This window comes from Pelodiscus sinensis, chromosome 19, assembly GCF_052426305.1.
Source record: "Pelodiscus sinensis isolate ZL-2025 chromosome 19, ASM5242630v1, whole genome shotgun sequence".
Classification (NCBI taxonomy): Eukaryota; Metazoa; Chordata; order Testudines; family Trionychidae; genus Pelodiscus; species Pelodiscus sinensis.
In genome coordinates, this window is record NC_143070.1 from 19425549 (window position 1) to 19450275 (window position 24727).

A 24727-nucleotide genomic window follows, 5' to 3' on the forward strand; every position below is an offset into this window, starting at 1 on the left:
TAGCCACCCATGTACATATGGCTGTGTTTTTACAAATCAGAATGCTGGTTTGCACATGTGTCAGTGGGGTGATGAAAGTACTTATGAACAAGTTACAGACCAAACACTTGGGCTATGTCTATACTGGCATGATGTTGCACCAGAGCTATGCAAATGAGGCTAAGTGTGGAATATCGCTGGGCCTCATTTGCATATATAATGAGCGGCCATTTTTGCAGAAGAGGCTCTTGTGCAAGAAGGAGCTGTCTACATGGCCCCTTCTTGCGCAAGAAAAACCCTCTTGCGCAATGCCATTATTCCTGAAAATAATCAGTGTAGCGGATTGCGCAAGAGGGTTTTTCTTGCTCAAGAAGGGGCAGTGTAGACAGGTCCTTCTTGCGCAAGAGCCTCTTCCACAAAAATGGCAATTTATTATATATGCAAATGAGGCTCGGTGATATTCCATGCTTAGCTTCATTTGCATAGCTCTGGCACAAGATCGCACCAGTGTAGACATGGCCTATGTCGTAACTCAAAGTGTTTGTAAGTCGGACCCCATTCATTTACATGCAAGCATGCTGTTCGTAAGTGCGGATTGCATTTTTAACGTGGGGACCGCCTTTATGACCACTTAATGGGAGGTCTGGTCATAAGTATGAACGGTCATAAATTGACCATTCATAACTTGGGGACCGGCTGTAGTGAGTAACTAAGTGCTTCCATAGTAATAGAAATGTAGCAGTGTTCGTCTGGTATAGCTGAACAACAAAATACAGGACTATATAGCACTTTAAAGACTAACAAGATGGTTTATTAGATGATGAGCTTTCGTGGGCCAGACCCACTTCCTCAGATCAAATAGTGGAAGAAAATAGTCACAACCATATATACCAAAGGATACAATTAAAAAAATGAACACATATGAAAAGGACAAATCAAATTTCAGAACATATGTGTTCATTTTTTTAATTGTATCCTTTGGTATATATGGTTGTGACTATTTTCTTCCACTATTTGATCTGAGGAAGTGGGTCTGGCCCACGAAAGCTCATCATCTAATAAACCATCTTGTTAGTCTTTAAAGTGCTACATAGTCCTGTATTTTGTAAGTGCTTCCAGAAATTGTAGTGGAGTACAATATTTTCTTAAAAAAAACACAGAAATCTACTTGAGTAAAAGTCAAAGTATCACAAAAATATATTATTTGAGTAAAGTACAAATACTGAAAAAATGTACTCGAGTAGTGTAACGAAGTATTTCATCTGAAGAAATGGGTTGTACCCATGAAAGCTCATGTTTTGTTAGTCTTTAAAGTGCTGTTAGGCTATTCGTTGTTTTGTAAGTTTTTCCAGTTATAGACTAACTCAGCTACCCCTCTGAAGTATTTCTACTTAGTTACTTTCCACCTCTGGGTGTTACTGGCACCACACAGTAACATGCTGAACTACTTGGCCAACAAAGCCTGTTCTTACAAGCAATGACCCTTTCAGAAAGTAGCTTTGGGCAGCTGCAGGGATGTTGTAGGCTCTGGAAAAAGGTGGGTGGGTCAGGAGAGTTGCTTCTAGGCAAGGGAATTAGCTCAAGTGGCAGAGTGCATGCTTAGTATGTGAGAGGCAGGTGGGATTGATGCCCATGTTCTCCAGAGATGGGGAATCCCCATTCCTCTCTTCACAGGCAGAGCCAGCCAGGGGGACTAAGGGCCTCTTGTAGCCCCTCCCTTTTCCTACTTGCTCCTCCCAAAAGCTAGCCTTGGCAGAGCAGAAAGCTGCTGGGCCCAGCAGGAGCACTGAAGACAGGCCCCAGGGGAGCAGAGTTGGTCAACTGGAGAAGTGCCTGTTACATGGGTGAGAGATATTGGTTTTGCTCCACATAATCTCCAACCATCTCCTTTGGGGTGAGGCACTGGCTGCTTTCCTGTTGGCACAACACCAGCCCTTTGTCCCCTCCTCCATGCTTCTCCTCACAAAGCTGATTGGGTAGCAGAGAGTGCCACTCAAGGGCACAATCACTCAGCTCCCTGGGAGTGACTAAGCAGACTGGTGGGAGGTGCCAGTAGAGCAGGTCACCCACAGGGCCCTTGAGCTCAGCCCATGCTACAGGCAGCCAGACAACTTGGAATGAGCCAGAACTAGGCAGGACAAGGGGATGGGAAAGGTGCAAGGCAGAGAACAGAGACAGGTAGCAGAAAAGAACATCCATGAAAGGGAGCAGCAGTGTTTTTCACCACTGTTCTTCTGGAAAGGAGTATCCCGAGAAGGCAGCTTGACTTTCATTTTCTTACCCCACTTTTCACTTGCTTGTTTGTGAGAGGGAGGGAGCAAGCTCAAGTTCCTGTTGCTCAGAGAATTGTAGCTACTGATGGCCAGCCATGTCTTTCTTCCCCTGTCCTGGCCCCATTCAAGGGGTGTGGGGGGGGCACCTCTTCTGTAGGAGCTGCTAGGTAAAATGACTCTGGTGGGATTTGATTCCACAACCTTTGAATGACTGGCCTGGCTCACACTAACCACCATAGTTTAGAAGTCTGACATACTTTCCATTGCACCATAGAGCCCTACATGCTGTATAGCTTGTCATCATCTCTTGCTGCTTTGCAGTGATGCAATAAGAGAAAGGGCAGCCAGGTCTGTCTTTTTAGGAGAGCAAGTAGGAAGAGGGAGGGGGTTACTGCAGGAACTTAGTCCCCTGGCTGGCTGGGGCTGCCTGTGAGAAGGAAGGAGGACACCCCAGCTACTGGAGAACATGGGTATTGATCCCATTGTCTCACATGCAGAGCAAGGGCTCTGACGCTTGAACTAATTCCCCTGTGGCAGTGCTGTTCTCCCGATAACCCATTTCATTTCACTGGGCACTGCAGGCTTTTGGCAAGGTGACCTGTTTTTCTTCAGCCCTTTGCTCTGGTCAGGGAGGCCAGAACAAGAAACAGGCTGAGCAGCCTGCAAGGAGTCCATCCTGGTGGGAGGACAGACCTGCAGATGCAGACCCTATGCAGTCCCAGCATGCTGGGAGGGGCTCTGGCCACCTCCTTTCCTCCCCTCTCTCTCAGTTGCCTCCTTCTCCTGGGGGCTGGTCACTCCCCAGACTCAGGGGCTGTGGCTTGTCCCTGTGGGCACAGCCTGGGTAGAGAGAGGGAGAGATTTAAACAGGAACCTCTCTCCCCATGTGCATGGCCCGCCCACTATAAGAGACACACACATGCGCTATTTTACACTCAGTTCTAGGGAGTAGCATCAGAGGCTCCCTTCTTATGTGTCACACAGTGCCTGGGCAGGGGGATCCTGAGAATGCTCTGACCCACGGGAGGAGTGAGAGGACCGCATGTCCGTGAAGAGCATCCCGTGGCCTGAGTGAGCGTGTGGGGGGGGGCTCACTCAGAGAAAGCCCCCCACAGTTCTCCGTGGCCTTGGGGTCAAAAGACCGGAGGCAGCAGAGTAAGGCGGGGCATGTGAGATGCTGTGTCCTAGAGGAAACTCAAGCTCACAATGGGAGCCTGATACTTTCCAATGAGCTGGTGCCTGATGGGGATTATTGGAGATGGAGGGAAGTTTGGGGCTGGATCTTATTGTGTGGGAGCCACGTTCTGTCTCTTGCCTGCCCCGGCTCTCTCCAGCCCAGCTCTGCTTCACCCTGCACAGCAGCCTCTCCTGGAGCCAGTCCAATGGCCCTGCCCTCCTCTAGAAACCTCTGCCTGGGGTCTGCCCCATTGGCCTGGGGCTAGTGCTGGGCTGGGTGATGTCATAAAAGGCTGAGAGGCAGGATCTTTTATCTCCATGGTGACTCTGGAATTGCAGGAAGGGAGAATTCATTTTTGGAAGCCTCTTCAGAGTGGCTGATGGGCTTTGAAGGGGCTGGGCAGAGTCTGGCTTGGCGAGTGAACTTTGAGAAGTCATTGCTCTGAGCCTCAGTTTCCCCTTCTGCAGGAAAGGGTACATGGATACTTCCCACCCTCAGGAAAGTGCTGTGAGACCTTCAGTCACGAAGCAATATATTTATGAATAAATAACAGCAAGGCTGGCAACTCGCAGGGTCTTTCTCTTGGCGCACCAAAAGGGGAGATGCACCACAGATGTATTTCCACTGCAATTCCTTTTAGATACATTAGTGATGGGGGGTGGGGGGTGTTAACAAATTAAGACTTTACAGATGGAAGAAATTACAAGAGTGGGCTGAGCAGATGAAAAATTCATCACTACACATTTCAGTGGCCTGGATCTCCAACCACTATAGGAGGATCACTGAGTGCAAGGGTGGGGAACTTTGTTTGGGTCGGAGGCCCATGGCCCACAGAAAAATCAGTTGGAGGCTGAGAAACTGAGAATCGAGAAACAACCCCCCCCCCCATCAGTGTGGGCTCCTCAATGCTGGGGGGAGCCCCAAGCTTCAGGGGCTGAGGTTCCCCACCCCGACAGTGATTCTCCATCAGCTTCACGCTACCCCACTGCCAGCTGCTGCTGCCTCAGTTAATTCCATATTTGTACCTGTTTCTCTGAATAGGCTCAGCTGTCGCTATCACTGTAGCCTGTCTGTGCTGGTTAGAAACTGCTGCCCCTTTCTGTACAGCCCAACTATGCACTGGGTACAGCAATAGGGTGCAGTGTCTGCAGCTGTCAGCAAGGAGAGCTGTGGTGAGACCTGGCTCCTTGCAGTATCCCCAGAGATGGGGCTTGGCCTGGGAAAGACAGGGTATAGCCTGTCTCCCCGCTGGGTACACATACCCCATCCACTCCACCCCTTCCCAGAGGCTGTTGGATCCAGCTCCAGCTGTAATTCTGAGTTGAGATGGAGAACCCAGAGACAGCGCAGCTCAGGGCAAGAGTCTCTTCAGGCTTCACCACCTTAGGCCAGACTGTGCCAGCTGCACGAGAGAGGACACCTGGGGTGCGTCTAGACTGGCAAGATTTTGCGCAAAAGCGGCTGCTTTTGTGCAAAAATTTGCCAGCTGTCTACACTGGCTGCTTGAATTTGCGCAAGAGCACTGACTTTCTAATGTAAGAATTCAGTGCTTCTTGCACAAATACTTTGATGCTCCCACTCAGAGATAAGCCCTCTTGCGCAAGAATACTTGCACAAGAGGGCCAGTGTAGACAGGCACCTTAATTTTTTGCGCAAGAAATCCGGCTGGCTAAAATGACCATCGGAGCTTTCTTGCGGAAAAGCGCGTCTATACTGGGCACGGATGCTTTTGCGCAAAAGCACTTTTTGCGCAAAAGCATCCGTGCCAATCTAGACGCTCTTTTGCGGAAATACTTTTAACAGAAAATTTTTCCGTTAAAAGTATTTCTGCAAAATCATGCCAGTCTAGACGCAGCCCTGGAGAAAAGGAACAAGCCCAGGAAGGAATTAACCACTGAATGTGTGTGCAGGTCCCTGAGCCCTGCACTGTCCCAGAGGCACTCACTGGGGAGGGCAGAGAGCAGGGCTGGGAAAAGCAGCAGAGGTTCCAGTCTCATTTGCACAACAGTGAGGGAAACTCTGGAGAGGGCAGGGCTGGACAGAGACCGAGGCCACAAGACCCAGTACTTGCTATGTAACCTGGCAGGGATTTGCAGGCATGTTCCCCAGGCAAGAGATGAGCACTCAGTACAGCACTCAGCTTAGTGCACACAGCATGGGAAGAGGGGATTGAGGGCAGGTGGGAGAGTGTCGAGCACTGGGCACTGGATTGGGACCCAGGAGACCTCACTGGGCCAGGAATTTGCAGGCAGTCTGATCCAATGGAAATAAACTACTGGGAGAGAGAATCCTGTCTCATGGAGTGGAGGCTCATACAGCTCCTTCCCCCCTCCTTCTCCTCCACCACGTGTGCAGGAGGAAGCCCCGTGAAACCTTTGGCTATTCTAAAATGTGCTGTGCACCTACTGTGGACACAAGACAATGCCCAGAAGATGCCTAGAGGCAGGAGTCTCTCTTGGGAGGGATAGATGAAGAAGAAACCACAGATGCAGGGAGAGAGGCTGGTTTCCATCCCAGAGAGTGACGGAGGCTTTATGGGAGGGTGGGGGGATTGGGTGTGAAGCACAGGAACAGAAAATTGTAGGACTGGCAGGAGATGTCATTTAGTCCAGAGTTCTGCACTCCTGGCAGTACTGAGCATTATCTAGCTACCTAGTGTTGTCTGGGCTGCATCAGAACAAGAGCTGCAATCGCAGTGACAAAGCCACCAGAGGGGAACGGACCAGCTTAGAATATGAGGGTCTCTCTCTCTCTCTCTGAGGCCATTAGAGATGGACCATTTGGAATGGCAGGGAAGGGGGGGCCATATCAGGAAGCTCCGGTAAAATAGCATCATGTTACCCCCACAGTCCCTACTCCCTCCTCTGCACTGACACAGCACTTTGGAAACTTGCCTGGCTCTGTGTGGCAATGGGAGCTGGGATTTATTGTTCTGCTTCAGACAACGTCCTGGTACTGCCTTCACTGAGGGGACCAGGGCTGCCAGCTGTGTCATTCTGCATTTTGGACTCTTTTATGTTGATTTTCCTTCAATCAAAACAGGAATTGGTTTACACCTGCTGTCCAAACCCCTTTCATGTGCCATTGCATGTGCCACTCACATCCTTAACAATCACCCTATCCTGATCCAACATTTTTTTCTCACCCGAACCCTGACCCTGGCTTTGTTCACTCACTCCAGCTTGGGTCCCATTGTAATCTGAGTTTAAATGCTGTCCACTCGCCCAAAGCATCAGACTGTATTCATCCTCAGCAACAATCTTGAATTATTTTTCACCTAAATCTTAAGGCTGTGTCTACACTGGTGCGATCCTGCGCAAAAGCAGCCGCTCTTGCGCAAAAGCTTGCTGCCTATCTACACTGGCTGCGTGTTCTTGCGCAAGTAAACTGACATTCTAATGTATGAAATAAGGGCTTTTTGCACCAGAACTCTGACGCTCCCGCTCAGGAATAAGCCCTTTTGTGTGACTATTCTTGTGCAAGAAGCCAGTGTAGACAGGCAACACGAATTTCTTGCGCAAGAAAGCCCTATGGTTAAAATGGCCATCAGAGCTTTCTTGCGCAAGAGAGCGTCTACACTGGCACGGACGCTCTTGCACAAAAACACATGCCAGTGTAGACGTTCTCTTCTGGAAGAGATTTGCAGAACTCTTCCACAAGAATTTTTGCGTGAGAATGCGCCAGTGTAGACACAGCCTAACTGTATCCTTAACCCCTGTCACTTCACACCTAACATGGAGTATTTTCCATGCTCTGTCTCTAGGGCTGTGTCTAGACTAGCCAGATTTTCCAGAAAATCAGCCACTTTTCCAGAAAAACTTGCCAGCTGTCTACACTGGCTGCTTGAATTTGCGCAAGAACACTGACGATCTAATGTATGATTGTCAGTGTTCTTGCGGAAATACTATGCTGCTCTCATTCGGGCAAAAGTCCTTTTGCGCAAAACTTTTGCACAAAAGGGCCCGTGTAGACAGCTCAGATTTGTTTTCCGCAAAAAAGCCCCGATCGCGAAAATGGCCATCAGGGCTTTTTTGTGGAAAAGCGTGTCTAGATTGGCACAGACGCTTTTCCGCAAAAAGTGCTTTTGCAGAAAAGCATCTGTGCCAATCTAGACACTCTGTTCCGAAAATGCTTTTAACGGAAAACTTTTCCGTTAAAAGCATTTCCAGAAAATCATGCCAGTCTAGACGTAGCCTAGTTCTCTGGATTTTCCCATGCAGGGCAGCTAAGAGAAGGCAGAGAAACATGAAGATTGATTCATTCCAATCCAAGTATTTGCTGTGGGTAGGGGGAGAATAAATGGGCAGCCCAGGAACCACCAGCGAGCCTCTGTTTGTGGGTGTTCCACCTGAATTGGTGGGGCTCTTTGATCGTTCCAGTCCCACGTCACTGTGAGACCCTCTGTCCATGAGCTGAGTCCCCGGCCAGTGCAAAGATGCTGCTGCCCAGCCAGAGCTTTTCCAGACTAAAGGGGGTGGCTTTGCCTGGCAGCTACTCGCAACACATCATTGCTACCTCCCTGCTTGGCAGGTCCTGCTTGGTCATGATGCTCCAGGCTTGCCTCCACTTTGCCTGGCTCCATCTCAACTGGTTGCAGGGTCCCCTCTTCACCTTGCTGGCGCTGCAACGAGGGTGCAGTGCCCCACAGGGGAGCTCTAGGTACACACGGGGGCTGGACTGCCTAGGAGTGGGAACAGGAATTACTTTCCCCACAGCCTCCACTGGGAAGCCCCTCTCCAGCCAGCATGGCTAATCTCTGCAGCTTTCCCAGGGAGCAGGTGTGGCACATTATTTTGGCCCTGCTCCCGCCATGAAACATAAGGGCAGCTGGCAGAGCAAGACACCACAGTGCCACTCACCTTCCAGCAGGGAAGTGAGCGCTGCTGTGTGGCTCTGCAAAGGAGATGAGTAGGAAGGGAATTTATTGTACCTGGGCAAGCAGGCTTGCAACTTCGAGAGAACTATGGCCCATGGACCCACTTCATCACAGAGTTATGTTCATAGTCTTAAATTATTGCTACTGCTTTTAAACTTAACCAGGCACAATGACCCTCTCTGTCATCTGAAATTCTGAATGGCTGCCAGTGTGTGCATTGGTTACTCTTAATTATTGATATAGTATCTCATTACAGTGCACCTTAATTATTGCTCATTATAGCACATCTTAATTTGTTGCATGTATTCGGTTTCCAAGATGTACTGGTGTAAATGGTTTTAGGCTATTTTTATTGCTAAATAGAGGATATTTCAATATAAACCCAGGAACACTGGCACTGTAGAAATTAGCATAGTGCCTCAAAGACAGTTGATCTGGATTCAGTTTCCAGTCAGGGCTGATTTTCCAACTGGAAAAAAGGTGCAGATTTGCAATAGTGAGGGTAGATAACCATTGAAACAACTCACCAAATCCTGTGCTGGATTCTCCCTCTCTGGCCATTCTTAAATCAAGACTGGATTTTTTCCCTAAAAGACACAGTCTACTTCAGACAGAAATTAATTCAGGGAAGTCTAGTGGCCTGTGCTATGCAGAAGGTCAAACTATATGATAATGGTTGATCCCTTCTAGTCTCTTCATCTGGGAATATAAGTATTGCCAGACTGAGTCAAACCACAGTTCCATCCAGCCCAGGGTCTTGTTTCCAGCACTGGTGAGTTCCAGCTGTTTCAAAGGGACATGTGAAAAAACCCTAGTTAACAATGTTAACACTTGTCCATGGGAGAAGTTCTTGTCCTAACCCACGTCTGTTAAGGATGCAGTGTAGAAGCACCCTAACTCAAAATAAGCTACACAATTTGAGCTATGTAAATTGCACAGCTTATTTTTAGTTAATTTAGAAATAGCACCAAATTTTGAAATAAACTGCTATTCTGAAATGTCCCTTAATCCTCATGGAATGAGGTTTACAGAGATGTCAGAATAGTGACCCAGTTATATTTGGATATAACATGCTTGATTAAAAGATGCAGGATACAGTATTCCAAAATGCAAAATGCAGGACAATGTAGCACTTTAAAGACTAACAAGATGGTTTATTAGATGATGAGCTTTCATGGGCCAGACCCACTTCCTCTTTCTTCCACTATTTGATCTGAGGAAGTGGGTCTGGCCCACGAAAGCTCATCATCTAATAAACCATCTTGTTAGTCTTTAAAGTGCTACATTGTCCTGCATTTTGCTTCAGCTACCCCAGACTAACACGGCTACATCTCTATCAGTATTCCAAAATAGCACTGCTGTGTAGACATATCCTTAGAGACAAGCTCATGCCTCAAAGCAGGAGCTTTTATAGCCCTGTCAAACTTCTGTGTCTTTTTAATCCTTATTGCAAATTGGTATGTTCTCTTTCTCCATACAAACTCCCAATACTTCTAAACTCTGGGCTTTAATAACACCATGTGACAATACGTTATGGTGACAAATTTTGCACTGTATGGAAAAATATTTTGATCTGACCTGAATTGGTGGTCTCTTATTTTCATTAAATGTCCTCTTGTTTTTGTACTCATGGAAAGGGTTGAATTAAATAATAGTACCAAGTAACATTTGACATATTTTAGTGTACCATTATCTTCTATTATCACTATACATTGCTATTATTATTTATTGATGTGGCAGAAAAGCTTATGACCAGGGCCAGACAAATTTTAGCTGGTTGCCCCATTTACCGGCAGTCCACGCATGTAGAGTGTGGGTCTTGTGCATGCACGGTGCGGGGCTGGTGAGTGGCTTTTGCCGCAATCATTGAGCCTTGCTTATGACTTTTCCAAAGGGGAATCAACTTAAATGCAAAAATTTCAGGGAAGGGATACAGCATGTAACTAAAATGGCTGTGGTATTGCCTTGGCAAAATAAGGGCTCTATGTCATCCAGACCCCCTGTAGGTAGGACAGGGGAATGGCTGTGAGATGGAAATAAATGGTCCAACTGGAAATATTATTTCAAAGCAAAACTGATACAAATGCTAATGGATCAGTATTCAGTGGGGCTGTGTCTAGATTGGCCACTTTTTCCGGAAAAGCAGCCGCTTTTGCGGAAAAACTTGCCAGCTGTCTACACCGGCCGCTTGAATTTCCACAAAAGCACTGACGAGCTCATGTAAGATTGTCAGTGCTTTTGCTGAAATACTATGCTGCTCCCGTTTGGGCAAAAGTCTTTTTCCAAAAAACTTTTGCTCAAAAGGGCCAGTGTAGACAGCAGAGATTTATTTTCCGCAAAAAAGCCCCGATCACGAAAATGGCCATCAGGGCTTTTTTGTGGATAAGTGCGTCTAGATTGGCCATGGACGCTTTTCCGCAAAAAGTGCTTTTGCAGAAAAGCATCCTGCCAATCTAGATGCGCTTTTCCAAAAATTTTTTTAACGGAAAACTTTTCCGTTAAAAGCATTTCCGTTAAAAGCATTTCCGGAAAATCATGCCAGTGTAGACGTAGCCAGGGTGTTGGAAAACCAGAGGCCATGAAAGAAGTAAAGGGGGCATGCGATACAACTTTTTAGCTACCAATGGCTGGACACATAGCTATCTGCAGCAATGTCAAAGGTTTAATTTCCCATACAACCATGACTGCTTACATTACTTAAAAGCCTTTAGTAAGGGACCTTGTCAAAGACTTTCTGTAAGTCAAAGTACACAGTATCCACTGGGTCATGCTTGTCCACTTGTTTATTGACCACTCAAAGAATTCTAATGGAATCATGAGGCATGATTTCTCTTTATAAAAAGTAGGGCTGTCAAGCAATGAAAAAATGTAATCGCGATTAATCACGTGTGCCTCCACTTTGAAACGCCGCCAGTGTTTCAATGAGGGAGCGCCACATGGAGCCCAGGATCAGCTGGAGTCCCCAGCTGCCCCTGGGCTCCATGTAGCGCTGCCCCTTTGAAGCGCTAGGGCAGCATTTCCAAGGGGCAGCGCAAGGCATTCCACATGACATATCATCAGAACCCAGGGTCAGGTGGGGACTCCCCAGCTGATCCCGGGTTCTGGGGAAATGCTGCAGGGAGCCCGGGATCAGTTGGGCAGTCCCCAGCTGACCCTAGGCTCCACGGCAGCTGACCCTTTAAAACACCACCTTCATGCGTTTCAAAGGGGCAGTGGAGCTGCCACACAGCCAGAGATGGTATTTTAAATGGGCAACTGCCCTACAGCTGATCCACCACCTCTGGCATTTCAAAGGGGCAGCTGTCATGGAGCCCAAGGTCAGCTGGGGAATACCCAGCTGATCCTGGGCTCCCCACAGCATTTCCCCAGAACCTAGGATCAGCTGGGAAGCCCCCAACTGACCCCAGATTCCATGTGGCACTTCCCCGGAACCCAGGCTCCACATTGCACTGTCCCTTTGAAGCGCCTGAGTGGCACTTCAAAAAGCCAGTGCAGCATTAACACCTGTGATTAAAAAACGAATGTGTTAATCCTGCACTGTGTTAATCACAGGCATTAATGCAAGCATTGCTGATTCCTCTCCAAAAATTCATGTGCATCTCCATGTGCTAATTCTGTACTTTACTATGGTTTCAACCAATTTCCCTGGTACTGAAGGTAGGCTTCCACACAGAATGCCTGGGATTGTCTCTACACTCTTTTTTAAAAAGTTGGCATCACGTTAGCCATACTCCAGTCAGTTGTTGCAAAAATTTAAAGGACAAGTTCCATACCACAGTGAGTAGTGCACTGTAATCACCCAGCCCCTTGGCTATCCCCCAAGCTCCAGCGCAATTCAGAAGCCAGGGGAAGATAGGTAGAGGCTCAATCTGGCAGGCATGCTACACAAAACAGACTGGGAAAGGGTGGAAGGAGATGGTTCCCTCCTAGCTTTGAGCCACAGGGCTTGGGCACTTACCCAGGATGGGGAAGCAGGCAGTTTAAATCAGCACCAAGTCAGTTTCTGTTACAACAGGCTCACATGCAAATTCTGTCACCCATTCCAGCTTGTGTTTAGAAGAATTTTCCCCAACCTGTAGCAGCTGGAAAGCTGTACTACTTTTCCCATTTCTAGTGCTTTTCTTTCATACCATTTGGAATAAAGATCTTTTTCTGTAGTATCATAGAACACTAGAACTGGAAGGACGTTCAAAAGTCATCAAGTCCAATCCGCTGCCCTCATGGCAGGACCAAGCACCATTTAAATCATCCCTGATGGGTGTCTGTCTAACCTACTCTTAAATATTGCCAATGACGGAGATTCCACAATCTCCCTAAGCAATTTATTCCAGTGTTTCACCACCCTGAAAGGTAGGAAGTTTTTCTTAATGTCCAACCTAAACCTCCTTTGTTTCAATTTAAACCCATTTTCCCCCACAGTCAGCACAATTAAAAGGCTTCTCACCTATGTGGGCTCTCCAAGGTTCAAAAACCTATCAGGCTCTGATTGAACCTTTTTCCTCAGTTAGAGCAGATATAAGGTTTCTCGCCTGTGCACATTGTTTGATGTGCAGCAAAGTTTAAGTGTTTTCTTAAGCTTTTCCCACACTCAGAGCAGTCAAAGGTTTTCTCCCCGTGTGGATTGTACAGTGGTTTTTAAGATGTGAGTGCCGACTAAACCTTTTCCCACAGTCAGAGCAGCTGAAGGGTTTTTCCCCTGTGTGGATTCTCTGATGTTTAATGAGGTGTCCTTTCTGAGTGAAGCTTTTCCCGCACACAGAGCAGTTGAAGGGTTTCTCCCCTGTGTGGGTTCTTTGATGTTTGACAAGGTCTGAGTTCTGATTGAAGCTTTTCCTGCAGACAGAGCAGCTGAAGGGTTTCTCCCCTGTGTGGATTCTCTGATGTTTAATGAGGTGTGAATTCTGACTGAAGCTTTTCCCACACACAGAGCAGTTGAAAGGTTTCTCCCCTGTGTGGGTTCTCTGATGTTTGACAAGGGCTGAGCTCTGACTGAAGCTTTTCATGCAGTCAGAGCAGCTGAAGGGTTTCTCCCCTGTGTGGATTCTCTGGTGCTGAATCAGGTTCGCATTCTGACTGAAGCTTTTCCCACACACAGAGCAGTTGAAAGGTTTCTGCCCTGTGTGGGTTCTCTTATGTTTGACAAGGTCTGCGCTCTGATGGAAGCTTTTCCTACAGTCAGAGCAGTTGAAAGGTTTCTCTCCTGTGTGGATTCTCCTATGTCTAACAAGATGTGCCCTGTCACTGAACCTTTTCCCACAGTCAGCGCAGCTGAAGGGTTTTTCTCCCGTATGGATTCTCTTATGTCCAACAAGGCGTGTGCGCTGACTAAAGCTTTTCCCACAGTCAGAGCACTTAAAAGGTTTCTCTACTCTGGGGTTTCTCTGGGGTTTAGTAACATCTGACTGGCAATGTAAGCTTTTCCCACAGTCAGAGTACTCACAGATTCTCTCAGTTGGATGCATTCCCTGATGGGAAATAAGTTTGGAGTTCTGACTGAAATTATTCCTACAGTCAAAGAAGTTGAAGGGGTTCTCAACTGTGTGGATTCTTTGCTGTAAAATGAAGAACTGTCTACACTGGAAACTTTTCCCACAGTCACTGCAAGTGCAGGGTCCCTCTTGATAGGGGATTTTCTGTTGAACAATTTCTGTGTTTCTTTTCACCTCTCTGTTCCTGTGACTAGATTTACCCTGTCCCTGTACCACACGGTTTCCCTGCTGCCTTTCTGGGATATTCTGACTCTCACAGGTCTCCCCCTGCTCAGGACTCTGGAAATCATGCCCTTCAGATCTTCCCAGTAACATCCCATGTGGAGCCACTTGCTCTGATCCTTCCTGCTGGACACTCTCATTGGTCTCACTCACCGTTCCATCACATGCTGGAATAGAGACAAAAACCAGAAAGAAGTCACTCTCTGTCCTGAGCTGAAAGGGGAACAAGATAAGGGAGAGAAAACACCTAAACAACTGCGGGGAAGGCTGAAATAGTCATAGTCCTCCCCATGCTTCATGAAAAATGGCTTATGAACATGAATGTTCATAAAGCATCTTTGAGATTGTCATAACATGTCATGTAACATATCATTTTTACATTTCCAGTCTGCTAAATGCGTGTGCTATTTTTGTGCATGTATCTTTCTTGTATATGAAGTTAGACATATGAAGCATGACTCTGGTTTTAGTCTTAAATGTGCTAATGAGGACCACTAGTGATACTTTAGGAACTTAGGGTACACTGCAGGGTAAAAATTGAATTAAGATATACAACCTCAGCTACATTAACTGCGTAGCTGAAATTGAAATAGCATAATTCAACTTTTGGCACTTTTGGTGAAGTAGGAAATCGAAGGAAGAATGAAATAAAGGTTACAGGGGTCAGAGTAATAAGTCCACCTTCTCTAAATTATTTCAAAATAACCTGCTGTGTAGACATACACTTTGTTATTTCGAAATAATGCTGCAGTGTAGATGTACCCTTAATGGCTGAGAAATCCAACCACCAACAATGGATTTATTTTTCCTGTAAGCCCAAACTGTAGTTGATCCCAGAAAGTCACATGACCATGACACCTTATACTGGAATACATCCTGAATCTAACCCTCTTCCACAGAAATGGGGAGCATGAACAAAGGGTTCCCACTCTGTAGGAAAGTCTATGTAAGGAAAGGAAAGCAATCAGGTCTTTGTATTCAGCTGGCCTTAGAAACTGCATTGCCCACTATAAGAGGATGCACATGAAGATACCTGAAAATAAAGAACGAAAAGTCCTGTAGCATCTTATAAACTAACAGATTTATGGGATCATAAGCTTTCCTGGACAAAGACCCATTTCTTCACATGCATGTCTTTGCCCACAAAAGCTTATGCTCTAATAAATCTGTTAGTCTATAAGGTGCCACAGGACTTCTTGTTCTTTATGCAGATTCAGGCTAACATGGCTACCCCTCTGATAATTGAAAATAAAGAACTCTAAAGGACTCTGAAAAGCTGCAGACCCAGACCACAATAAAGATCTATTCTGTGAGTTGAAGTATTTTACCTTAGACAAGAACTGATTAGGGTATGAATTTGCATGTAACAAGTTTCTTAGTGAATTAGAATTAGCTCGTGTATATTGTTTATTTTACAGTAGGAATTTAATTTGATCTGTTTTCACTTTCAATCACTTAAACCCTACTATTTATACATAATGAAAACACTTTTGTTTATTATCAAGCCCAGTGTAAATAATTGTTACCTTGGGGAACAACCACAATGCAGCTCTCCTTCATGGAAAAGAGGGTGCACTCATGAGCTTTCTCTGGATAAAACTTTTATACAGGCTAAGAGATTCATTTGGGGTCTCTTCTGGGGGTTAGACTATTGGGTCTGAAGCCTTATAGCTGAGCTGAATTGGTTCAGCATCTGTGTTGCTCAGCTGGGGGCGGGAGGGGCAGTAACCCCAATTTTGTGCTTTGGCTGGGGGAAACCAGAAATTCTGGCCCAGTAAGACAGAGTGGTGGGGAGCCCCCGGGGCCGGAAGGCAGGTGTTGGTGGCTTGATCAGCAGTCCAGGGGATTTCCACGATCCATTCTTCTGTACGAGGAAATATTGGCTAACCAGTGAAGTGTGTGAACCTGCTCTGCTTACTGTGAAAAGCAGCCAAGCTAACAGGCCTCAAATGGGCTTCAGCAGCAGCTGTAGCATAACCAAGTCCAGAAAAGGGGGTAGGAGTTGGGTAACACTGTGTCCTTCCTGCAGAGATCTCTGTTGCAATTGTTGAGAAGCTTGCCTATGTGCGTCAGGGTGTGTCTGTCAAGGCCTCAAGGCAGGCAAAATCTGAAAAATCCCATCTGGCTAGTTGATGGCTAGAAGGTAACCTCCTGCCTCAACTTCAGGGTTGCTCACTTAACAAGTTTTCTTGGAATGACATGTTATTGTAATACTAAGAAATAAATAGGGATGAGAAATTGGACCCTTTGGGAGGGGCTCTTCAGGGACTCCACCTCTGGATAGACCATGCAGTCTCACCAGCAGATGAAAGACTGGTCACCGGAAAACTGCCACTGGGTCACTTGAGAACTGCACCCAAATTTGAAAATTATTGAAATTTGGGGGTGTTTTACTAACCTGGTGCACATGAGTACTTCAGACTAAATGATGTGATGGTTTAAGTGAAAGCTCTTGTGTGGTCATGTTTGCATGACCAGTTATTGGTCAGACGGCCACGTCTTCCTGGATTTACTTCCTGCCACCACCTCACACAAAATAAAGTTACTGAGATTTTTGAGTTGAGGGAAGCCTGGAAAACACTCCTCTCTCTTCCCCTGCTTCCCCCCCCGGACAAGCTGAAGGGTCAGTTTTGATGAAAATGCACAAGTGACACTTGTTACAAGGACACAGAAATTAGTTTCTGATTCAGTTTAGTTGATTGCTCACCTGTATGGGTGTCGGTGATAATCTTCCCTTCCTCACAGCCCTGGAGACCTGGGACCCAGAGCTCTTCGCTTTGTTCCACCCAGGAGATCACATGAGCTTTGGAGACTGGAAATCCTGCATGGGGAGCAATTAACCAAGCGCTGATCTTGTTCATTAAGATCTGGGCCATTACTGCTTCCAGAGTCAGGATATGAGTTACCCACCCAGGCTGTGTCCAGACTCAGGGTTTTTTTCGGGAAAAGTAGCCTTTTCCCGAAAAAACTTCCCCTGCGTCCAGACTCAAGCCGCGTTCTTTCGAAATTAATTCGAAAGAACGCGGCTTTTCTTTCGATGGCGGTAAACCTCAATTTACGAGGAAGAACGCCTTCTTTCGAAAGTTCCTCTTTCGAAAGAAGGCGTTCTTCAATGTAAATAGGGCCTCTTCGAAAGAGAGCATCCAGACTCACTGGATGCTTTCTTTCGAAAAAGCAAGCCGCTTTTTCGAAATTTCTCCGTGCAGTCTAGACGCTCTCTTTCGAAAGAGGCTTGCAGTCTAGACATAGCCCCAGAGAGGCTCCTTCCCCACCTTGCAGAGACTGGGCTCTGGCTGGTACAAGATCCCAGGACACACTCATCTGCAGTAATGGTACATCCCCCCTGACTCCGAAATGACCCAGCTTATTCCCAGGGGGAGTTGAGCACTCTGCTGCACTCTCTAGGGTACAGCTAAGTTTCCCTCATAGTCCGATCCAGCCTCCATCCCAGGAAAGGACAGGAACACACTGCTAAGAAGGGAAGCTCCAGTGAGGGCTGACAGGTCTGACAACAAGGACCACATGCAGGGCTCAGGCTGCAACTGCCACATAGCAGGTGACTGGGACTTGGAGAGAAAGGACCCAGCAAAGCTCTAGCTCCTCAAGGCCTCGGTCCACCAAGCTCCTGGCTGGGGGGCTCAGCTCGTCCTGCTCTTTGGCTGGGATGCTCAACTTGAACTATGGGGGAAAGGAAGTTGTCTGAGCAGCTAGGGCAGTGGTCCCCAACGTGGTGCCCATGGGCGCCATGGCGCCCGCCGGAGCATTTATGTGTGCCCACCGGAGCATTTATGTGCGCCCGCCGAGTGACCGGGGCTGGCTCAAACCATTCTTGCGCCCCAGCCCTGGGTGCACGGCGCATGTGCAGCCCCTGCCCCGGGCGCCCGGCAGCCCCAAAAGGTTGGGGACCACTGAGCTAGGGGATTCTTTGGTGGCTGTTTCACACCCCGCCTACGTTCCTGACAGCCCTTTTCACCTGCCTCATGATTCTGCCCCTTTTCTATATGGTTTGCTGAGACAAAATCCCATTGCAGGCACATCACATTTCCCTGGCACAACCAAACACTGACCTTGCTTTAATTTATGATAAGAGGAAGCTGCATATTCGAATTTAGTAGTCCCAGCTTGTAGAACTTAAGAGGAGTTCTTGAACAGACAGACAGACACACAGACAGAAAAACTCTCGCAAATATACAGTAGATGAAAGATCTCTGTGCATCATCTAGCTTCTGTCTCTTAATTCACTTTACTTTATTAAAGTGGTTATGTTCTTTAGTGAGAGACAACCTGCTGGTAATATCCAGGTAATCCCTGGAAGGTGAGCCATCACCTTTTACACACATGGGCCAGCTACCCTGATAATCAGTTCATAGTTATAGACAAGCAAATACTGAAGAATCTTGGGTCCAAATGTTTAGGTTAACATAAGTGATTTGACCAAGGTCACGCAGGAAAGCCATGTCAGGGCAGGGAATTCAACAAGGTCTCCCAAATGCAGTGCCTGCAATGCAAGTAGAGCTCTTCTTATATTTATCTACTACAGAGCTGCCCCTCCCAGACAACTCACAGAGTGAGAACTGCTTCTTCCACCTTCCCTCAGCCCCAATACACAGCTTCTCTCACTGCCTGGAACCAGCATGTAACAGATCAGCCACAGTCAGGAAAGGACTCTGGAAATTGCACCCTCCTTCCAGGAGCCCAGCACACTGGCACAAAGGGGACTCTGCAGGCACTAATAGTAGCCGCTCCCAGCTCCACAACTCTGGAACCTGCTGTTCCTACCTTGGCCCTTACACTGACACCTCTGGCCAAGGCACAACATGGACAAGATGGTGGGGAAGCACATTGAGACATCGGCTGTGGGAAAAGCAGCACCATTGTTATGTCTCTGAATTGGCTTCCCTTGGGATGGAGCATGGAGGGGACAGTCTCTTACACAGGAGGCAGAATTATTGGGGCTGATACTCCTGACCTTGGAGGAGGCAGGGGGCAATGAGGAACCCTGAACCAAACCCAATACAACTGCTTCAGAACCCACCCAGTCTCTAATACCCAAGGAGACAGGAATCCTTACCCAGCCAGCTCACATCCTCATAATTCTCCTGCATCACATCCCAGTAGAGGGCTCTCTGGCCCGGGTCCAGCAGAGCCCATTCCTCCTCAGAGAAATACACAGCCACCTCCTCGAAGGACACTGGCTCCATCACAGCCATTTCCTTTCCCTGGCTCTGCAAGCCATGGGCTGAGCTGGAGCTAGACATGGGTGTTCTGCAGCCTGTCAGGGGGAGAAGGGTGATTGGAGACATGTCAGAAGGGGTTTTAATCCTTTCCACACCCCCACTCTGCCCAGACTCTGTCCCTGTTCACACACAATAGACTCCGCCATTTTGGGCAAATGCTGAGTCCAGATATTCCATAAAAAGCACACAGTAGTGCTTTTTATGGGGAAAAAACACCCAAATCCATATTACTTCTTAATACCTGGCTTGAGTTACAACATTACTGCACATGTAACAATGGGATTCAGTTCTGAGCACCCAATATTTCTGATAAACAAGTCACATATTCACCAGCCTGAACATGGATATAGGTATCTAAATTTAGACTGCTGTACTTAAAACCCGTTCTTCATCATTTGCAGCACAGACCTTGGGTCTCTCATCTGACAGACTTTATAATTCCTCTCCACAATAGAGATTAAGTGAAGTGAATACAACTATTCAGATGCTTATTATTAATCACGTGTGCTGAATGTTTGCAGGATGAGATCCTAAAATTCATGGATTCATGGGATCAGAAGATATCCTTCGTCATGTAGTCTTAGCTCCTCTGTGGCACAAGCTATTCAACTTAACCCAATTACCCAGGCACAACACTATTCCCCCAAAGCATGTTTTCTAGAAAGTTGCCCAGTGTTGCTTTGAAGACATCAAGAGATGGAGAATCCACCAGTTCTTTGTTCAGTTGTTTCAGCAGCTAATCATCTTTCCCTATCAAATATTTCTGACTTTCCAATCTGAAATTATCTGGCTTCGGCTTTCAGTTATTAACTCTCAATGAGCTGTATCCACTAGACCAGGGATGGGCATTAATTTTTGATGGGAGGCCACTCCAAGATTTTGGAAGGTGCTTGAGGCCTGCACTCTTCCATGATATTGATGGAGGAAATACAGGGTCTTGGATGGACGTTGGGTGCATAAAGGAGCTCAGGGTAAGGGATTGGGGTGCAGGAGAGAGAGAGAGAGAGGTAGGTCTGGGAGAGAATTTGGGTGAAGAAGGCAATTGTGACCTGGGGCACTGGACTGGCCAACTACTTGTTAGATTATTTAAAGTAACTTTCATTTAGAGAAGTGGATGAGCGGACAAACAAGGAACTGCGGGTTTCTGACCACTGAGAACTCTTGCATATATGGATACAGGAGGAGGGAAGAGAGAGGATTATTCTAGTAGGAGGGGTGGGTGAGATTTTGTGGCCTGCACTATGCAGAGGGTCAGACTAGATGATCATAATGGTCCCTTCTGACCTTAAATTCTATGAGTCTATGAAGAGGGTTTGGGTATATCGAACGGGGGGCAGAGGGTTGGGATTCCAGAGGCAAGCTCTGTCCAGGAAACTTAACTGAGCGACTCTGAGCCACCAGCCAACCACATTTCTCAAGCATGCAAGGAGCCTGCCCCACCCTCGCACAGGCTGCAGGGCTATGTGCACGTGTGAATAACTATGAGCCCGAGGAGAGGAGGACATGGTGCTTTGTTTCTGCTCAGAAACCAGTCAACAGGATCGTGCTGGGGCGGTAGCAGCACCTGAAGCCTCCCCTCCGGGCTCAGTTTTTAAAGAGAAATGGCCCAGCATTCGCTTGAGCTGTGCGCAGAAGGGACACAGCAAGCAGGGAGACTGCCTGGAGCTAACGCAGCATTGGTGGGTCATGGCCATATTTTGCCCAAAGCTCTTGGGGATCCAAGAGTTTCTCTCCATAAACAGACTGACACAGTGGAAGCCTGTCAGCTCTCAGCCTGTTTATTATTTGAAACCAACCCCATATTGAAACTGACTGAATAGTGAAATCTGAGACTGAAGGTGCTGTATGTTGTGTGCTTTAACTACACATCTTTAGCATCATAGTCCAGTGAAGATGTTTTTACAGGAATTTTCTCATCATTTAAAGACAATCTCCACCTGCAAACTCACCCTGTCTGAAAGCTCCCAGGGATTTTCCTCTTGCTCTCTCCAGTGCAGAGGGCAGAGTATCTGGTGAGGGAAGGGATAAGAGAGGTGAGATTCCAAGTTCTCATATTTATAACAATGTCACCAGAGTATCAAAGACCAGACAGAGACACATACAAGTGTTTAATATGAAAAGGTCTGAAATCTTCTGTTTCCTCTCTCACTCAGGCTCTCTGCAAAGAAACCAACATGCCTGCAGCCTCATACCCATCCGAAGAGAGACAAGCTGTGAGTGAGATTTACTTTTCCCTCCTCATCCCTTCCCACTTTGTTTTCTGCCTCGTCATAACCTAGACCTTTCCAGGGGAAAGACGTTGCCATGAAAGTAACTTTACCCACTTTGATCCCTTTGACACTAGTGGGAGGTTCAGAGTTTGCAAACTCCTGACTATTTGCAAACAATTGGGTCTGTGCACTCAGGCTCTAAGGAGAGCAGCATGATGGGGCCGTCATTCTCCACATGGGAAGTGAGGCAGGGGAAGGTTGACTTCATACACAAGCAGTTGGGTCTGTTCACTCAGGGTAGGTCTAGACTCTGTTGCCGCATCTTTAAAAGTGCCCACTATTTTCCGAAATAGCAGGCACACTATTCTGGTATCCCTATACCCCTCTTTCCATAAGCGTTAAGGGATTTGTCGGAATAGTGTCTTATTTGAAATTTGGCGCAGTCTACACAACGCCAAATTTCAAAATAAGCTCTTTTGACTTTTGCCAGAATAAGGTAGGAAATTTGCACAGGTTATTCTGACAGAAGGGTGCTACACATACCCTCAATGTCACTAAAGAGAGCAGCATGATGGGGCTCATCATTCTCCATGTGGGAATCAAGGCAGGGGAAGGTTGGCTTCATAGGCTAGATTCAATAGTCTGAGATACTTAAAACACTTTCCCAATCTTCAATCCCTTCTAGGTACCTTTGAACTCCCTCAGAGTCTCCGACAGTGCAGATGTTTTCTGGGTGAAACTGCTGACTACTTCTTCCAGTTCAAGAGACATCTCCTCTGGCGGCTGGAATTGCCCCTTCTCACACCTGGACAGAAACAATTTAATATGACTGTATTTCATTTACTGATAAGTTCTGTGTAGGGAGCCTGGATGGCCCTCCCTTGTCATGTCTGCATTGCTAGGCCTTGTCCAAAGTATGGCTCTCTAACAAAGCCACCCCTAGGCCTGATTCAAGTCTGATGCACGCACGTGCGCATGCACACAGACCAGGCCAAAACAGGCGGGGAAGAGTCAGGAGTGCTTGCCCAATCATGCATAATGTGTAAAGGACAGCGAGACCAGGCCAAGATGACCAGAAACAGCCTGGTTCTAGTACACTCCATTTGTTATAAGAAAAAAGCTCCAGAAATAGCCAAAAAAACCTATTAAGCGCTTTTGCAATATTTTGGCACATCAAAACCTATCCTAGATATTGGCATAATGGATATCTTACGCAAAATGTAGTTGATTGGTAGATATTATTAGAATGACCAAGTCTCGCTTTGCTATAAATTGGGTTTAATAAGAACAATTAGTGGGAGGGAATAAGCAGGATTGACTCTCAGGTCCTCCTTCCGATGTAACTAGAAGGAATGGACCCCTTCATACCAATGGCCCCAGTGCATGTCATTCCTACGTGTGGGAATCAACGGAACCACGACCTCCTGCCTGGTACTGTAGGTAGCATACGGGTGAAGTGTAAGTGAACTAGGCTTAATTATTGTATTATAATAATCTTCTATTACTTCCTTTTGCATTGCTTTGCACTGTATCCATTGCTTTACATTTTAAAGCTTAAATATTTTAAATTGTATAGTAATTGTTTTTAAGGCTTGTAAAACAGCCAACTATGTTAACTGCTTGAAGCTGGTAATAAATAAGTAAGTGGTTAAGTCTCTCTGGAGTGTCCTGGTTTCCCTTGGATCTAAAAACCAAACCACACAACATTCTGGCTAGTTAGTCTCAGTTCTAACAAACCTGGAGTTAGAATTCCCCCAATTCTCCCTGCCTCAGAACAGGGGCAACACAGCCCATGATTGTACAACGTTCACCTGAAAAGTCTCATTAGTGTTCTTCATCTCTGGCCTGGAGAGACCAGCTGGGGAACAAAAGGGGAATTGAGTCTCCATGGCCAACTCGCTCCTTGGCTTCCAGGCTCTGAGGGACAGGAGATTCCAAGGTGAAGTGCTGTAGAAATCTGCCCATTAGGAACTAGAGAGGGGTGGGCAATAATTTTTGATGGGGGGAGGCACTCCCATGATTTTGGAAAGTGGTCGAGGGCCGCCCTCTTCCACAGTATTAATGAAGGAGGTGCAGGGTCTGGGATGGAGGCTGGTGCAGAAGGGAGCTTGAAGTAAAGGACTGGGGTGCAGGAGGGAGAATGGAGTCTGGGAAGGAGTTTTGGCAAAGGAGGTAGTTGTGAACTAAGGCAGGAAACTGGGATGCAGGGTTTAGGGATGTGACCTAGGGTAAGAGAGAATTGTGAACTCAGGTAGGAGACTGGAGTGCCAGATATGGTAGGGGTAGAGCAGGGCAAGAATGTGGGGCTGGGGAAGGGAGGGGCTGAGGTGCCAGAGGCACATTCTCATCAGGAGACTTACCAGCCTGCCTGCAGAGCTAAAGGCTTGCAGAGCTTAAAATGTTTCTGCCTGCTGGGCAATGTACTTGAGTGAGCGAGCAGGAGGATTGTACTTTGTGGCTGCCTATTATTCAAACAGGCAACTCCTGTTGGCCAATGTCTGTCCAGAAAGTGCCCAAGGGGATTGTGCTGGGGGCGGGAGCAGCGTCTGATTCTTCTCCCTTCCAGACTTAAAGAGGAAGTGCCCTGAAGCTCTGTTTCTGAGTGGTATGTGAGGCAAGCAGGGGGCCTACCTGGAGCTCCCCACTGCCTCTGTGGGCCAAATCCAGTGGCTTGGTGGGCCAGATCTGGTTTGTGGGTGGTATTTTGCCCAGGCCTGAACTAAACTGAGACAGCAGCTCCCCCTTCCCCAGCTCATTCCACACAAGTCTCCAAACAGTCCTTTGATGGGAAACTCTTTTGATCCCTGCTGCCCTGGGCTGAATGGTGCTCAGTGTCCAGCAGTGACAGTCCCATGTTCCATCCTCACAGTCCTGAGGCAGCCAGGAAGTGACATTTCTAGTAAACACTTGAAGTCAGACTGTGCCTCTGAATGGAAAATTCCAGAGTCTGCTGTGCAAGATGAGACCCTCAGAGTTAAATGACTCAGAGATTTGTATCCAACATCTGGCTGTAGAGCCCTGGGGAGATGTGGTGCCAACATCAGCTCCAAGCTCTTTCCCTGCGCTGTGCGGTGTGAGGGGAGTAAAAGCCACCTACCTGCTCAAGGTGCTTCTGACATCCTAGAGAAAAGAGATAGAAAAGAATCTCAGCCCCATTGGACACACACACAGGAGATCCCAGGGAAGAGATTTTGTGAACATGGGGGAGAGGTCATGCCCAAGCCGCAGAGCCATAGACCCCTGAAGCAAATGGGGCTTTGCCAT

The 24727-nt window shown here is 47.1% G+C and overlaps 1 protein-coding gene across 3 annotated transcripts in view; it reads right to left on the minus strand.

Annotated features, from left to right (window-relative positions):
- LOC142821583 (butyrophilin subfamily 1 member A1-like) overlaps positions 1-24727 on the minus strand; it is a 130012-nt gene that overhangs the window by 97456 nt on the left and 7829 nt on the right. The window contains exons 5-10 of one of the 3 annotated variants that reach the window (XM_089771130.1): positions 24561-24583; positions 22153-22268; positions 21203-21262; positions 19088-19288; positions 16724-16837; positions 14194-16123 (exon numbers count right to left, since the gene is read on the minus strand). In XM_089771130.1, the coding sequence (XP_089627256.1) occupies positions 16086-16123; positions 16724-16837; positions 19088-19288; positions 21203-21262; positions 22153-22268; positions 24561-24583 (552 nt within the window). In that variant the 3' untranslated portion in view covers positions 14194-16085. Of the gene's footprint in view, positions 1-14193; positions 16124-16723; positions 16838-18240; positions 18515-19087; positions 19289-21202; positions 21263-22152; positions 22269-24560; positions 24584-24727 lie in introns of those variants that run through there. The other 2 variants (XM_089771131.1, XM_089771126.1) reach the window with 2 other exon arrangements.